We start from the raw sequence: 15083 nt of genomic DNA on the forward strand, positions 1-15083 counted from the left end.
AGGGGTTTGGTCCATTGGGATTGTGTACAGTGGGAGTGAATGGGAAGGGGTTTGGTCCATTGGGATTGTGTACAGTGGGAGTGAATGGGAAGGGGTTTGGTCCATTGGGATTGTGTACAATGGGAGTGAATGGGAAGGGGTTTGGTCCATTGGGATTGTGTACAATGGGAGTGAATGGGAAGGGGTTTGGTCCATTGGGATTCTGTACAATGGGAGTGAATGGGAAGGGGTTTGGTCCATTGGGATTCTGTACAGTAGGAGTGAATGGGAAGGGGTTTGGTCCATTGGGATTGTGTACAATGGGAGTGAATGGGAAGGGGTTTGGTCCATTGGGATTGTGTACAGTGGGAGTGAATGGGAAGGGGTTTGGTCCATTGGGATTGTGTACAATGGGAGTGAATGGGAAGGGGTTTGGTCCATTGGGATTCTGTACAATGGGAGTGAATGGGAAGGGGTTTGATCCATTGGGATTCTGTACAGTGGGAGTGAATGGGAAGGGGTTTGATCCATTGGGATTCTGTACAGTGGGAGTGAAGAGTTGGCATCATGCCAGGAAAAGCCAGCTTGCTAAAGCGGCATTGTTGGGGGGGAGGGGGTGCGGGCCCGGTGCGGAGCATTGGGGGTGGGAAACGGGCAACAGCTGTTGGACAATCCTCCCCCTGCCCCCTCCTTTGCCCTGACGGAGATCGGTCACCGTGGAAACTTGGAAGGAGAAGGTTTGACGCGAACGGAATGTTTATAAAGTTGTGGAAAATGTTTTTAAAAAATTTTTTTGTTGCTCATTGTCACGGAGGCCCCGAAACAACCAGCTAACCTTTGACCCCCGCCCCCTCCCGATTGAAGCGCTGGGATTTCTAGCGAATAGACAAGTGGTTTGAAGTGAAGTTCGTGTTTAGGGGCCTGGGATCGCAGCCAGCCGTCCCTGCGAACAGCCTCTGAGGGGTCTCGCCATTATCTCATCAACTTGTACTCTTTGCTCTGACATATGTGTTTGCCAGAGATTTGCATGTGGTTATTGAGGTCTGTTTGTTGTTTTTTTAATTGTGTTTTTAACGATTTCCTATTTAGATAAAGTAGCGCTGGGCAGATTCCTGGTTTGTTTGATTTCAATGGCTTAAACTCCCTGGGAATTTTAATTTTGGCTTGTCCTCCTGTATCCCAGAGTGCTTTGGGTCTCGTTCCCATCCATTCCAGTCCTCCTGTATCCCAGAGTGCTTTGGGCCTCTTGCCCACCCGCCCTGGTCCTCCTGTATCCCAGAGTGCTTTGGGTCTCGTTCCCATCCATTCCAGTCCTCCTGTATCCCAGAGTGCTTTGGGCCTCTTGCCCACCCGCCCTGGTCCTCCTGTATCCCAGAGTGCTTTGGGCCTCTTGCCCACCCGCCCTGGTCCTCCTGTATCCCAGAGTGCTTTGGGCCTCTTGCCCACCCGCCCTGGTCCTCCTGTATCCCAGAGTGCTTTGGGCCTCTTGCCCACCCGCCCTGGTCCTCCTGTATCCCAGAGTGCTTTGGGCCTCTTGCCCACCCGCCCTGGTCCTCCTGTATCCCAGAGTGCTTTGGGCCTCTTTCCCGCCCGCCCTGGTCCTCCTGTATCCCAGAGTGCTTTGGGCCTCTTGCCCTCCCGCCCTGGTCCTCCTGTATCCCAGAGTGCTTTGGGCCTCTTGCCCTCCCGCCCTGGTCCTCCTGTATCCCAGAGTGCTTTGGGCCTCTTGCCCTCCCCTCCCCCCACCGTACGCCATGTCTTCTGTCTCACTCTTACACTGGATCCCAAAACATTTCCGATCACCCTTCTATATCCCAGATTGCTTTAGGGCCCATTTCTCCCTCCCCCACCCTCCGTGGTCTTCCTATATCCCAGAATGCTTTGATTACCCCCCTCCACTCCCATTCCCCAGTGGAAACGGGTGCTGGTCACAACCTCCAGGGAGGACTATCGGCCCCAGGACACCGGGGAGAACTCCCCCTGCTCTTCTTCCAATAGTGGCTGTGGGATCTTTAATGTCCGCCAGAGAGGGGCAGACGGTTTAACGTCTCATCCGAAAGACAGCACCTCCGACAGTGCGGCGCTCCCTCAGCACTGACCCTCCGACAGTGCAGCACTCCCTCAGTACTGACCCTCCGACAGTGCGGCGCTCCCTCAGCACTGACCCTCCGACAGTGCAGCACTCCCTCAGTACTGACCCTCCGACAGTGCGGCGCTCCCTCAGTACTGACCCTCCAACAGTGCAGCACTCCCTCAGTACTGACCCTCCGACAGTGCGGCGCTCCCTCAGTACCGACCCTCCGACAGTGCGGCGCTCCCTCAGTACTGACCGTCCGACAGTGCAGCACTCCCTCAGTACTGACCCTCCGACAGTGCAGCACTCCCTCAGTACTGACCCTCCGACAGTGCGGCGCTCCCTCAGTACTGACCCTCCGACAGTGCGGCGCTCCCTCAGTACTGACCCTCCGACAGTGCGGCGCTCCCTCAGTACTGACCCTCCGACAGTGCGGCGCTCCCTCAGTACTGACCCTCCGACAGTGCAGCACTCCCTCAGTACTGACCCTCCGACAGTGCGGCGCTCCCTCAGTACTGACCCTCCGACAGTGCGGCGCTCCCTCAGTACCGACCCTCCGACAGTGCGGCGCTCCCTCAGTACCGACCCTCCGACAGTGCGGCGCTCCCTCAGTACCGACCCTCCGACAGTGCGGCGCTCCCTCAGTACCGACCCTCCGACAGTGCGGCGCTCCCTCGGTACCGACCCTCCGACAGTGCGGCGCTCCCTCAGTACTGGCACCAGGGGAGTGTTGGCCTGGATTATGGGGCTCGAGTCTCTGGAGTGGGGGCTCGAACCCTCGACCCTGAGGTGAGAGGGAGAGGGACACTGAGGCAAATGATTCTGATGTGCTAAATGTCTCCCACACAATGTGACTGCCTTATTTTAACCCTCCCCCTACCATGCTGCATCTGAGTGGGAGCGGAGGGGAGGAAAGAATGTTCCGGAAAGTCCTGCTCCTCATCCCTCCTGACTGTCTGCACCTTCTCTCTCTCTCAGGAAGTGGACTTGTTGGACATCTGTTACATCAGGGACACACGCACTGGGAAATTTGCCAAAGTCCCAAAGGTGAGTTTCTGTAACCCTGAACTATATTATTCCCTCACTTTTTATTATCTCTCCTCCTTCCCCCTCCCCTGAACTGAGAGAGCCTCAACTTAGGAACAGGAGGAGGCCATTCAGCCCCTCGGGCCTGTTCCGCCATTCAATGAGATCATTTCTGATCTGTATCTTCACTCCATTTACCCTCCTCGGTTCCCATATCCCTCGAAACCCGACAATAATCCATCAGTCTCAGTTTTGAAGTTTCCAATTGACCCCCAGCCTCCGCAGCTTTTTGGGGGGAGAGAGTTCCAGATTCCCACTCCCCTTTGTGTGAGGAAGTGCTTCCTGACATCACCCCTGAACGGCCTGGCTCTAATTTTAAGGTTCTGCCCCCCTTGTTCTGGACTCCCCCCACCAGAGGAAATAGTTTCTCTCTATCGACCCGATCGAATCCTTTAATCATCTTAAACCCCTCGATTAGATCACCCCTCAATCTTCTACACTCGAGGGAAGACAAGCCCAGTCTCTGCAACCTGTCCTCGTAAATTTAGTCTGGTGAATCTGCGCTGTACCCCTAAATAAATCTTACATTAAATATAACAAATATACTAATACGCTAATATTAGTCCAGCTCAAAATGTGCGACTTCAATGAATAGCAGGTGACCAGGGCCAATCTATCCAGGAGCTCGAGAGTGACGGTGCCTCATTCCCACTTCCCTCAAGGCACGGTCTCTCGCTGTGGGACACGTTCCACCAGTCTCTGTGTGTCTGTCTCTCCTCCACCCCTCCCTCTCTTCCTCCTCTCTGTCTCTCTCTCTCTCTCTCTCTCTCTTCCTCCTCTCTCTCTCTCTCTCTTCCTCCCTCTCTCTCTCTCTCTCCCCCACCCCTCCCTCTCTTCCTCCTCTCTGTCTCTCTCTCTCTCTCTCTTCCTCCTCTCTCTCTCTCTCTTCCTCCTCTCTCTCTGTCTCTCTCTCTCTCTTCCTCCTCTCTGTCTCTCTCTCTCTTCCTCCTCTCTCTCTGTCTGTCTCTCTCTCTTCCTCCTCTCTCTCTCTCTCTCTCTCTTCCTCCTCTCTCTCTCTCTCTTCCTCCTCTCTCTGTCTCTCTTCCTCCTCTCTCTCTTCCTCCTCTCTCTCTCTCTCTCTTCCTCCTCTCTCTGTCTCTCTCTCTCTCTCTCTTCCTCCTCTCTCTCTGTCTCTCTCTCTCTCTCTTCCTCCTCTCTCTCTGTCTGTCTCTCTCTCTTCCTCCTCTCTCTCTCTCTTCCTCCTCTCTCTCTGTCTCTTCCTTCTCTCTCTTCCTCCTCTCTCTCTGTCTGTCTCTCTCTTCCTCCTCTCTCTCTGTCTCTCTCTCTCTCTCTTCCTCCTCTCTGTCTCTCTCTCTCTCTTCCTCCTCTCTCTCTGTCTCTCTCTCTCTTCCTCCTCTCTCTCTGTCTGTCTCTCTCTCTTCCTCCTCTCTCTCTGTCTGTCTCTCTCTCTTCCTCCTCTCTCTCTGTCTGTCTCTCTCTCTCTCTCTTCCTTCTCTCTCTCTTCCTCCTCTCTCTCTGTCTGTCTCTCTGTCTCTCTTCCTCCTCTCTCTCTGTCTGTCTCTCTGTCTCTCTTCCTCCTCTCTCTCTGTCTGTCTCTCTGTCTCTCTTCCTCCTCTCTCTCTGTCTGTCTCTCTGTCTCTCTCTCTCTCTCCCTGTATTTGATCCGTTCTCTGCCTCTTGCAGGATCCGAAGTTACGGGAAGCTCTGGGATATGGGAACCCGGAGAATCACCCGGAGAACAACAGCGTGACGGTGACTCATGGCTCGGACCTGGTTAACATCACCTTCCTCAACTTCATGGCTGTGCAGGAGGACATGGCAAAGGTGAGAGGGGGGTGCACTGGGGTCCCAGGCTCCATCCCGGGCCTGTCCCCAGTCAGCTCATCTCAGGCCGGGCAGCGATGCGGGCACCAGTTGGCCTCAGTGCCCGAGCGAGGGAGGGAGTGGGGGGATCGGCCAGGGTCCCTGCTCCTGAGCCCCCGTCCAGTGACTCTCTGCTGGGAAGTGCTGGATGTCGGGTGAGATGGGATCGGCTGTGATGCCCAACATGGTTGAATATCCCACTGGCTGGGCTCGTGGATGAGGCGGGGGGGCGGGGGCGGGGGGAAAGTGGGCAGTGCCCGCTGAGTGTCGGGGAAGGGCACACACAGGTGGGCAAAACTTTTCGTTGTTCTTTGAATAACATTTTTAAAAATGGGTGGGTCTGGTGTAGCGTCTGTTAACTCACTGTCATATGATGGGACTTGATTGACATTGTAAAATCATTCTCCTCTCCCTCGCCTCTCCCTCTGCCTGTCTCGCTCTCCTTCGCGCGCTCTCTCTGTCTGCCTGTCTCGCTCTCCTTCGCGCGCTCTCTCTGTCTGCCTGTCTCGCTCTCTCTCGCGCGCTCTCTCTGTCTGTCTGTCTCGCTCTCTCTCGCGCGCTCTCTCTGTCTGTCTGTCTCGCTCTCCCTCGCGCTCTGTCTGTCTGTCTCGCTCTCCCTCGCGCTCTCTCGGTCTGTCTGTCTCGCTCTCTCTCGCGCGCTCTCTCGGTCTGTCTGTCTCGCTCTCTCTCGCGCGCTCTCTCTGTCTGTCTGTCTCGCTCTCCCTCGCGCTCTGTCTGTCTGTCTCGCTCTCTCTCGCGCGCTCTCTCTGTCTGTCTGTCTCGCTCTCTCTCGCGCGCTCTCTCTGTCTGTCTGTCTCGCTCTCCCTCACGCTCTCTCGGTCTGTCTGTCTCGCTCTCTCTCGCGCGCTCTCTCTGTCTGTCTGTCTCGCTCTCTCTCGCGCGCTCTCTCTGTCTGTCTGTCTCGCTCTCCCTCGCGCGCTCTCTGTCTGTCTGTCTCACTCTCCCTCGCGCTCTCTCGGTCTGTCTGTCTCGCTCTCCCTCGCGCTCTCTCGGTCTGTCTGTCTCGCTCTCCCTCGCGCTCTCTCGGTCTGTCTGTCTCGCTCTCCCTCGCGCTCTCTCTGTCTGTCTGTCTCGCTCTCCCTCGCGCTCTTTCTGTCTGTCTGTCTCGCTCTCCCTCGCGCTCTTTCTGTCTGTCTGTCTCGCTCTCCCTCGCGCTCTCTCTGTCTGTCTGTCTCGCTCTCCCTCGCGCTCTTTCTGTCTGTCTGTCTCGCTCTCCCTCGCACTCTGTCTGTCTGTCTCGCTCTCTCTCGCGCGCTCTCTCTGTCTGTCTGTCTCGCTCTCCCTCACGCTCTCTCGGTCTGTCTGTCTCGCTCTCTCTCGCGCGCTCTCTCTGTCTGTCTGTCTCGCTCTCCCTCGTGCTCTCTCTGTCTGTCTGTCTCGCTCTCCCTCGCGCTCTCTCTGTCTGTCTGTCTGTCTCGCTCTCCCTCGCGCTCTCTCTGTCTGTCTGTCTGTCTCGCTCTCCCTCGTGCTTTCTCTGTCTGTCTGTCTCGCTCTCCCTCGCGCTCTCTCTGTCTGTCTGTCTGTCTCGCTCTCCCTCGCGCTCTCTCTGTCTGTCTGTCTGTCTCGCTCTCCCTCGCGCTCTCTCTGTCTGTCTGTCTCGCTCTCCCTCGCGCTCTCTCTGTCTGTCTGTCTCGCTCTCCCTCGCGCTCTCTCGGTCTGTCTGTCTCGCTCTCCCTCGCGCTCTCTCGGTCTGTCTGTCTCGCTCTCCCTCGCGCTCTCTCGGTCTGTCTGTCTCGCTCTCCCTCGCGCTCTCTCGGTCTGTCTGTCTCGCTCTCCCTCGCGCGCTCTCGGTCTGTCTTTCTCGCTCTCCCTCGCGCTCTCTCGGTCTGTCTGTCTCGCTCTCCCTCGCGCTCTCTCGGTCTGTCTGTCTCGCTCTCCCTCGCGCTCTCTCGGTCTGTCTGTCTCGCTCTCCCTCGCGCTCTCTCTGTCTGTCTGTCTCGCTCTCCCTCGCGCGCGCTCTCTGTCTCCCTCGCTCTCTCTCTCTCCCTCGCTCTCTCTCTCTCCCTCGCTCTCTCTCTCTCTCCCTCGCTCTCTCTCTCTCTCCCTCGCTCTCTCTCTCTCTCTCCCTCGCTCTCTCTCTCTCTCTCCCTCGCTCTCTCTCTCTCTCTCCCTCGCTCTCTCTCTCTCTCCCTCGCTCTCTCTCTCTCTCCCTCGCTCTCTCTCTCTCTCCCTCGCTCTCTCTCTCTCTCCCTCGCTCTCTCTCTCTCTCCCTCGCTCTCTCCCTCTCTCCCTCGCTCTCTCTCTCTCCTCGCTCTCCTCTCTCTCTCTCGCTCTCCCTCCACGCTCCTCGCTCTCCCTCGCTCTCTCTCTCCCTCGCTCTCCCTCGCTCTCCTCGCTCCTCGCGCTCCCTCGCTCTCCCTCGCTCTCCCTCGCTCTCTGCTCTCCTCGCTCTCCCTCGCTCTCCCTCGCTCTCACTCGCTCTCCCTCGCTCTCCCGCTCTCCCTCGCTCTCCCGCTCTCCCTCGCTCTCCCGCTCTCCCTCGCTCTCCCGCTCTCTCTCTCGCTCTCCCGCGCTCCCTCGCTCTCCCGCGCTCCCTCGCTCTCCCGCGCTCCCTCGCTCTCCCGCGCTCCCTCGCTCTCCCGCGCTCCTCGCTCTCCCGCGCTCCCTCGCTCTCCCGCGCTCCCTCGCTCTCCCGCGCTCCCTCGCTCTCCCGCGCTCCCTCGCTCTCCCGCGCTCCCTCGCTCTCCCGCGCTCCCTCGCTCTCCCGCGCTCCCTCGCTCTCCCGCGCTCCCTCGCTCTCCCGCGCTCCCTCGCTCTCCCGCGCTCCCTCGCTCTCCCGCTCTCCCTCGCCCTCTCTCTCTCTCTCTCCTTCCCTCGCCCTCTCTCTCTCTCTCTCTCTCCTTCCCTCGCCCTCTCTCTCTCTCTCTCTCTCCTCCCTCGCCCTCTCTCTCTCTCCCTCCTTCCCTCGCCCTCTCTCTCTCTCCCTCCTTCCCTCGCCCTCTCTCTCTCTCCCTCCTTCCCTCGCCCTCTCTCTCTCTCTCTCTCCTTCCCTCGCCCTCTCTCTCTCTCTCTCCTTCCCTCGCCCTCTCTCTCTCTCTCTCCTTCCCTCGCCCTCTCTCTCTCTCCCTCCTTCCCCCTCTCTCTCTCTCTCTCTCCTTCCCTCGCCCTCTCTCTCTCTCTCTCCTTCCCTCGCCCTCTCTCTCTCTCTCCTTCCCTCACCCTCTCTCTCTCTCCCTCCTTCCCTCGCCCTCTCTCTCTCCCTCCTTCCCTCGCCCTCTCTCTCTCTCCCTCCTTCCCTCGCCCTCTCTCTCTCTCTCTCCTTCCCTCGCCCTCTCTCTCTCTCTCTCCTTCCCTCACCCTCTCTCTCTCTCTCTCCTTCCCTCGCCCTCTCTCTCTCTCTCTCTCCTTCCCTCGTCCTCTCTCTCTCTCTCCTTCCCTCGCCCTCTCTCTCTCTCTCCTTCCCTCGCCCTCTCTCTCTCTCTCCTTCCCTCGCCCTCTCTCTCTCTCTCCTTCCCTCGCCCTCTCTCTCTCTCTCTCCTTCCCTCACCCTCTCTCTCTCTCTCTCTCCTTCCCTCACCCTCTCTCTCCCTCCTTCCCTCACCCTCTCTCTCTCTCTCTCCTTCCCTCGCCCTCTCTCTCTCTCTCTCTCTCCTTCCCTCGCCCTCTCTCTCTCTCTCCTTCCCTCGCCCTCTCTCTCTCTCCCTCCTTCCTCACCCTCTCTCTCTCTCCTTCCCTCACCCTCTCTCTCTCTCCTTCCCTCACCCTCTCTCTCTCTCTCTCCTTCCCTCACCCCTCTCTCTCTCTCTCTCCTTCCCTCGCCCTCTCTCTCTCTCTCTCCTTCCCTCACCCTCTCTCTCTCTCTCTCCTTCCCTCACCCTCTCTCTCTCTCCCTCCTCCCCTCCCCTCCCCTCTACAGGTCTGGACTGATGAGCTCTTCAAACTGGCGACGAATCTCCTGGCCCACAACACTTCCCGAGAGACCTTGATGCACAAAGTGTGAGTGATGGGCCGCAGTCTCTGATTCCCCACCTCTCCGTTTTGCGTTTTCTGTGCGTTTGTTTTGTGATGTTCCCATTACTTGGGGTCCCACTTCCCGGTGCACGGGGACCACACTCAGCTCACCATTTACACTTGTACACGACTCCCCCTCCCCCCACTCCCCCCCCCCCCCCCCCCCCCGATTGGTGCTGGGGTACGGGTTTCACAGCCCGGGGATGGAGCAGGTGAGGATTATCAGCAATGGTGAGGACACAGCTCCCTCTTAGTGTGGACAGAGCCAGCCGTTTCATTGCCTTTCCTCCGATAATCTAAATGAGCCCTCATTGCCTGGTGGACATTAAATATTCTCCACTGATAAACTGTGCAAACAGGGCAGGAGTGTGTGAACTCATGGATCCCAGCTCAGAGAGAGAGGCAATCAATGTCCCACAGAGAGGGCAGAACGAGTCTGGGGCTGGCTGTCTCACTCTGAGAGGCCTACGGGACAGCTGGGGTGGGAGATGGGGAATTATCACAGGGGAGCAGTGTAGAGGGAGCTTTACTCTGTATCTAACCCTGTACCTGCCCTGGGAGTGTTTGACGGGACAGTGTAGAGGGAGCTTTACTCTGTATCTAACCCTGTACCTGCCCTGGGAGTGTTTGATGGGACAGTGTAGAGGGAGCTTTACTCTGTATCTAACCCTGTACCTGCCCTGGGAGTGTTTGATGGGACAGTGTAGAGGAGCTTTACTCTGTATCTAACCCTGTACCTGCCCTGGAGTGTTTGATGGGACAGTGTAGAGGGAGCTTTACTCTGTATCTAACCCTGTACCTGCCCTGGGAGTGTTTGACGGGACAGTGTAGAGGGAGCTTTACTCTGTATCTAACCCTGTACCTGCCTGGGAGTGTTTGATGGGACAGTGTAGAGGGAGCTTTACTCTGTATCTAACCCTGTACCTGCCCTGGGAGTGTTTGATGGGACAGTGTAGAGGGAGCTTTACTCTGTATCTAACCCTGTACCTGCCCTGGAGTGTTTGATGGGACAGTGTAGAGGGAGCTTTTACATCCACCTGAGAGGGGCAGACGGGGCCTCGGTTTAACATCTCATCCGAAAGACGGCACCTCCGACAGTGCGGCGCTCCCTCAGTACCGACCCTCCGACAGTGCGGCGCTCCCTCGTACCGACCCTCCGACAGTGCGGCGCTCCCTCGTACCGACCCTCCGACAGTGCGGCGCTCCCTCGGTACCGACCCTCCGACAGTGCGGCGCTCCCTCGGTACCGACCCTCCGACAGTGCGGCGCTCCCTCGGTACCGACCCTCCGACAGTGCGGCGCTCCCTCGGTACCGACCCTCCGACAGTGCGGCGCTCCCTCGGTACCGACCCTCCGACAGTGCGGCGCTCCCTCGGTACCGACCCTCCGACAGTGCGGCGCTCCCTCGGTACCGACCCTCCGACAGTGCGGCGCTCCCTCGGTACTGACCCTCCGACAGTGCGGCGCTCCCTCGGTACCGACCCTCCGACAGTGCGGCGCTCCCTCGGTACCGACCCTCCGACAGTGCGGCGCTCCCTCGGTACCGACCCTCCGACAGTGCGGCGCTCCCTCGGTACCGACCCTCCGACAGTGCGGCGCTCCCTCGGTACCGACCCTCCGACAGTGCGGCGCTCCCTCGGTACCGACCCTCCGACAGTGCGGCGCTCCCTCGGTACCCGACCCTCCGACAGTGCGGCGCTCCCTCGGTACCGACCCTCCGACAGTGCGGCGCTCCCTCGGTACCGACCCTCCGACAGTGCGGCGCTCCCTCGGTACCGACCCTCCGACAGTGCGGCGCTCCCTCGGTACCGACCCTCCGACAGTGCGGCGCTCCCCTCGGTACCGACCCTCCGACAGTGCGGCGCTCCCTCGGTACCGACCCTCCGACAGTGCGGCGCTCCCTCGGTACCGACCCCTCCGACAGTGCGGCGGCTCCCTCGGTACCGGCACTGGGGAGTGTCGGCCCGAATTATGGGGCTCGAGTCTCTGGAGTGGGGGCTCGAACCCATGACCCTCTGACTCCCCCTACCCCAGAATGACATCCTGTGTCTGAGCTAAAAGTGGCAGCTGGTATTACAATGTGATACCAGGCACCAAAGGCACCTCTCTGCCCACTGATAGCTGGATCTCTCACCAGTCCCTAGTTCCCGTTCCCCACCATGGGCATTGAGTCAACCCATGTTGGTGTGGGTCTGGAGTCACGTGTAGGCCCAGACCGGGTAAGGACGGCAGGTTTCCTTCCTAAAGGGACATTAATGAACCAGTTGGGTTTTAAAGACATTTAGCAACATAGGAACAGGAGGAGGCCATTCAGCCCCTCGAGCCTGTTTCCGCCATTCAATTAAATCATTTCTGATCTGTATCTTTCCTCCATTTCCCCGTCTTGGTTCCATATCCCTCGATGCCCAACAAAAATCCATCAATCTCAGTTTTGAAATCTCCAATTGACCCCCAGCCTCAACAGCTTTTTGGGGGGAGAGAGTTCCAGATTCCACTCCCCTTTGTGTGAGGAAGTGCTTCCTGACATCACCCCTGAACGGCCTGGCTCTAATTTTAAGGTTCTGCCCCCTTGTTCTGGACTCCCCCCACCAGAGGAAATAGTTTCTCTCTATCGACCCGATCGAATCCTTTAATCATCTTAAACCCCTCGATTAGATCACCCCTCAATCTCGAGGGAAGACAAGCCCCAGTCTCTGCAACCTGTCCTCGTAATTTAACCCTTTCAGCCCCGGTATCATTCTGGTGAATCTGAGCTGCCCCCCTCCAAGGCCAATCTCTCCTTCCTGGGGTTCGGGGCCCAGAACTGAACCCAGTCTCTCCGGATGGGGTCTGACCAGAGCTTTATATAAACTGTAATATAACTTCCCCCCCCCCTTTGTATCCCAGCCCCCGGGATAAAGGCCAACGTCCCATTGGCCTGCGATATAATCGGGACCAAACCCATACAAATCACCACATTGATCGATTTGCGGTCTGGTCATTCGCCTGGGTGCGATTTGGCCTCAGTACCTCTGCGCTGGTAGCCAGTGCCAAACCCTGTGCGGGCCGGGAGTCTGAAGGCCCTTCGTGATCCATGACTAGGGCCAGGCTGCCCTCTGGTGCCAGTCACCCTGAACTGCCCTGAGCACCCTCACTGATACAAAGGACTCCATTTCGACCGGGCCTTTCAACCACCTCGGGGACGTCCCAAAGAGCTTTACAGACAATGAAGTACTTTTTTTTTGAACTGTGGTCACTGTTGTAATGTGGGAAATGCCAATTTGTGCACAGCAAGATCCCACAAACAGCAATGTGATAATGACCCAGATCATCTGTTTTTTTAGTGATGTTGGTTGAGGGATAAATATTGGCCCCAGGACGCCGGGAGAACTCCCCCTGCTCTTCTTCCAATAGTGGCCGTGGGATCTTTTACATCCACCTGAGAGGTGCAGACGGGGCCTCGGTTAAACGTCTCATCCGAAAGACGGCACCTCTGACAATGCAGCGCTCCCTCAGTACTGACCCTCCGACAGTGCAGTGCTCCCTCAGTGCTGCCCCTCCAACAGTGCGGCACTCCCTCAGTACTGACCCTCCAACAGTGCGGCGCTCCCTCAGTACTGACCCTCCGACAGTGCAGCGCTCCCTCAGTACTGACCCTCCGACAGTGCGGCGCTCCCTCAGCACCGGCCCTCCGACAGTGCGGCGCTCTCATCAGTACCGACCCTCCGACAGTGCGGCGCATCCCTCAGTACTGACCCTCCGACAGTGCAGCACTCCCTCAGTACTGACCCTCCGACAGTGCGGCGCTCCCTCAGTACTGACCCTCCGACAGTGCAGCACTCCCTCAGTACTGACCCTCCGACAGTGCGGCGCTCCCTCAGTACTGACCCTCCGACAGTGCGGCGCTCCCTCAGTACTGACCCTCCGACAGTGCGGCGCTCCCTCAGTACTGACCCTCCGACAGTGCGGCGCTCCCTCAACACCGACCCTCCGACAGTGCGGCGCTCCCTCAGTTACCGACCTCCGACAGTGCGGCGCTCCTCAGTACCGACCCTCCGACAGTGCGGCGCTCCCTCAGTACCGACCCTCCGACAGTGCGGCGCTCCCTCAGTACCGACCCTCCGACAGTGCGGCGCTCCCTCAGTACCGACCCTCCGACAGTGCGGCGCTCCCTCAGTACCGACCCTCCGACAGTGCGGCGCTCCCTCAGTACCGACCCTCCGACAGTGCGGCGCTCCCTCAGTACCGACCCTCCGACAGTGCGGCGCTCCCTCAGTACCGACCCTCCGACAGTGCGGCGCTCCCTCAGTACCGACCCTCCGACAGTGCGGCGCTCCCTCAGTACCGACCCTCCGACAGTGCGGCGCTCCCTCAGTACCGACCCTCCGACAGTGCGGCGCTCCCTCAGTACCGACCCTCCGACAGTGCGGCGCTCCCTCAGTACCGACCCTCCGACAGTGCGGCGCTCCCTCAGTACCGACCCTCCGACAGTGCGGCGCTCCCTCAGTACCGACCCTCCGACAGTGCGGCGCTCCCTCAGTACCGACCCTCCGACAGTGCGGCGCTCCCTCAGTACCGACCCTCCGACAGTGCGGCGCTCCCTCAGTACCGACCCTCCGACAGTGCGGCGCTCCCTCAGTACCGACCCTCCGACAGTGCAGCGCTCCCTCAGTACCCGACCCTCCGACAGTGCGGCGCTCCCTCAGTACTGGCACTGGGAGTGTCGGCCTGGATTATGGGGCTCAAGTCTCTGGAGTGGGGGCTCGAACCCACGACCTTCTGACTCAGAGAGAGAGGGAGGGAGAGAGAGAGAGGGAGAGAGACACTGAGGCACAGTTGGCACCGTAAAGGATTCTTGTGATGGCGCCTTTTCTGGCAGAGGTCCCTGGACCTCGATGAGGAGCTGGAATCTGGGCCGAGTGTCCCATCAGAAGGTTGCGGGCGCGGAGACAGCCTGCTCACCTCAACGAACCCCCTCCCCCTCACCTCAATGCCTCCCCTCCTCCCGCCTCGACCCCCAAAGAGCCACCGATTGATGGGCCGCTCGTTTCGATTCTGTGGTTGCCGTTGGAAACGGGTCTTTCATTTTTCCTTCTTTTTCCCCCCTCACAGATTCGTCAAATTAAAACTCCAGGTCAACCAGGATGGGCGAATCCCCGTCAAAAAGTGAGTCTGTCCCCATTCCTCCCCCTCCCCACGACCCCCTCCCCCTCCCCACGGTCCCCCTCCCCCCTCCCCACGACCCCCTCCCCCTCCCCACAACCCCTCCCCACGACCCCTTCCCCCTCCCCACGACCCCCTCCCCCTCCCCACTGTCCCCCTCCCCCTCCCACTGTCCCCTCCCCCTCCCCACTGTCCCCCTCCCCCTCTCCACTGTCCCCCTCCCCCTCCCCACTGTCCCCCCTCCCCCTCCCCACTGTCCCCCTCCCCCTCCCCACTGTCCCCTCCCCCTCCCCACTGTCCCCCTCCCCCTCCCCACTGTCCCCCTCCCCCTCCCCACTGTCCCCCTCCCCCTCTCCACTGTCCCCCTCCCCCTCCCCACTGTCCCCCTCCCCCTCCCCACTGTCCCCCTCCCCTCCCCACGGTCCCCCTCCCCCTCCCCACGGTCCCCCTCCCCCTCCCCACGGTCCCCCTCCCCCTCCCCACTGTCCCCTCCCCCTCCCCACTGTCCCCCCTCCCACTGTCCCCCTCCCCCTCCCACTGTCCCCCTCCCCCTCTCCACAACCCCCTCCCCCCCCGAAAAACCCACTCACCAACCCCTGTCCCCCCTCCCTCTCATGAACCCCTCCCTCCTTCCCCCCTCCCCCACCCGCGACCCCCCACCCCCTTTCACCCCTCCCCCGCCCGCGACCCCCCTTCCTCCTTCCCCCTCCCCCGCCCCGCGACCCCCCTCCCCCGCCCGCGACCCCCCTCCCCCCGCCCGCGACCCCCCCTCCCTCCTTCCCCCTCCCCCGCCCGCGACCCCCCCTCCCTCCTTCCCCCTCCCCCGCCCGCGACCCCCCTCCCTCCTTCCCCCTCCCCCGCCCGCGACCCCCACCCCCTTTCCTTTAAATTAATTTCCGGGTATGTTTTTGTGTCCCTGCAGCATCGTCAAACTGTTCTCTGCCGACAAGAAGCGGGCGGAGAACGCCCTCGACTCCTGCGGCCTCAACTTCAGCCGGGTAAGTGA

At 59.9% G+C, this 15083-nt stretch overlaps 1 protein-coding gene across 1 annotated transcript; it reads left to right on the forward strand.

The window, feature by feature from the left end:
• Nucleotides 1–3031: 3031 nt before the first annotated feature.
• LOC137309463 (1-phosphatidylinositol 4,5-bisphosphate phosphodiesterase beta-3-like) lies at nucleotides 3032–15075 on the forward strand (the record flags this gene model as incomplete). Its single annotated transcript, XM_067977663.1, has 5 exons — nucleotides 3032–3100; nucleotides 4784–4924; nucleotides 8841–8920; nucleotides 14027–14080; nucleotides 15000–15075. Coding segments are annotated over 5 exons (420 nt in total), but the record flags the coding sequence as incomplete, so codon positions are not given.
• Nucleotides 15076–15083: the final 8 nt, after the last annotated feature.

This window comes from Heptranchias perlo, unplaced genomic scaffold (assembly GCF_035084215.1).
Source record: "Heptranchias perlo isolate sHepPer1 unplaced genomic scaffold, sHepPer1.hap1 HAP1_SCAFFOLD_1640, whole genome shotgun sequence".
In the NCBI taxonomy this organism is placed as follows: domain Eukaryota; kingdom Metazoa; phylum Chordata; class Chondrichthyes; order Hexanchiformes; family Hexanchidae; genus Heptranchias; species Heptranchias perlo.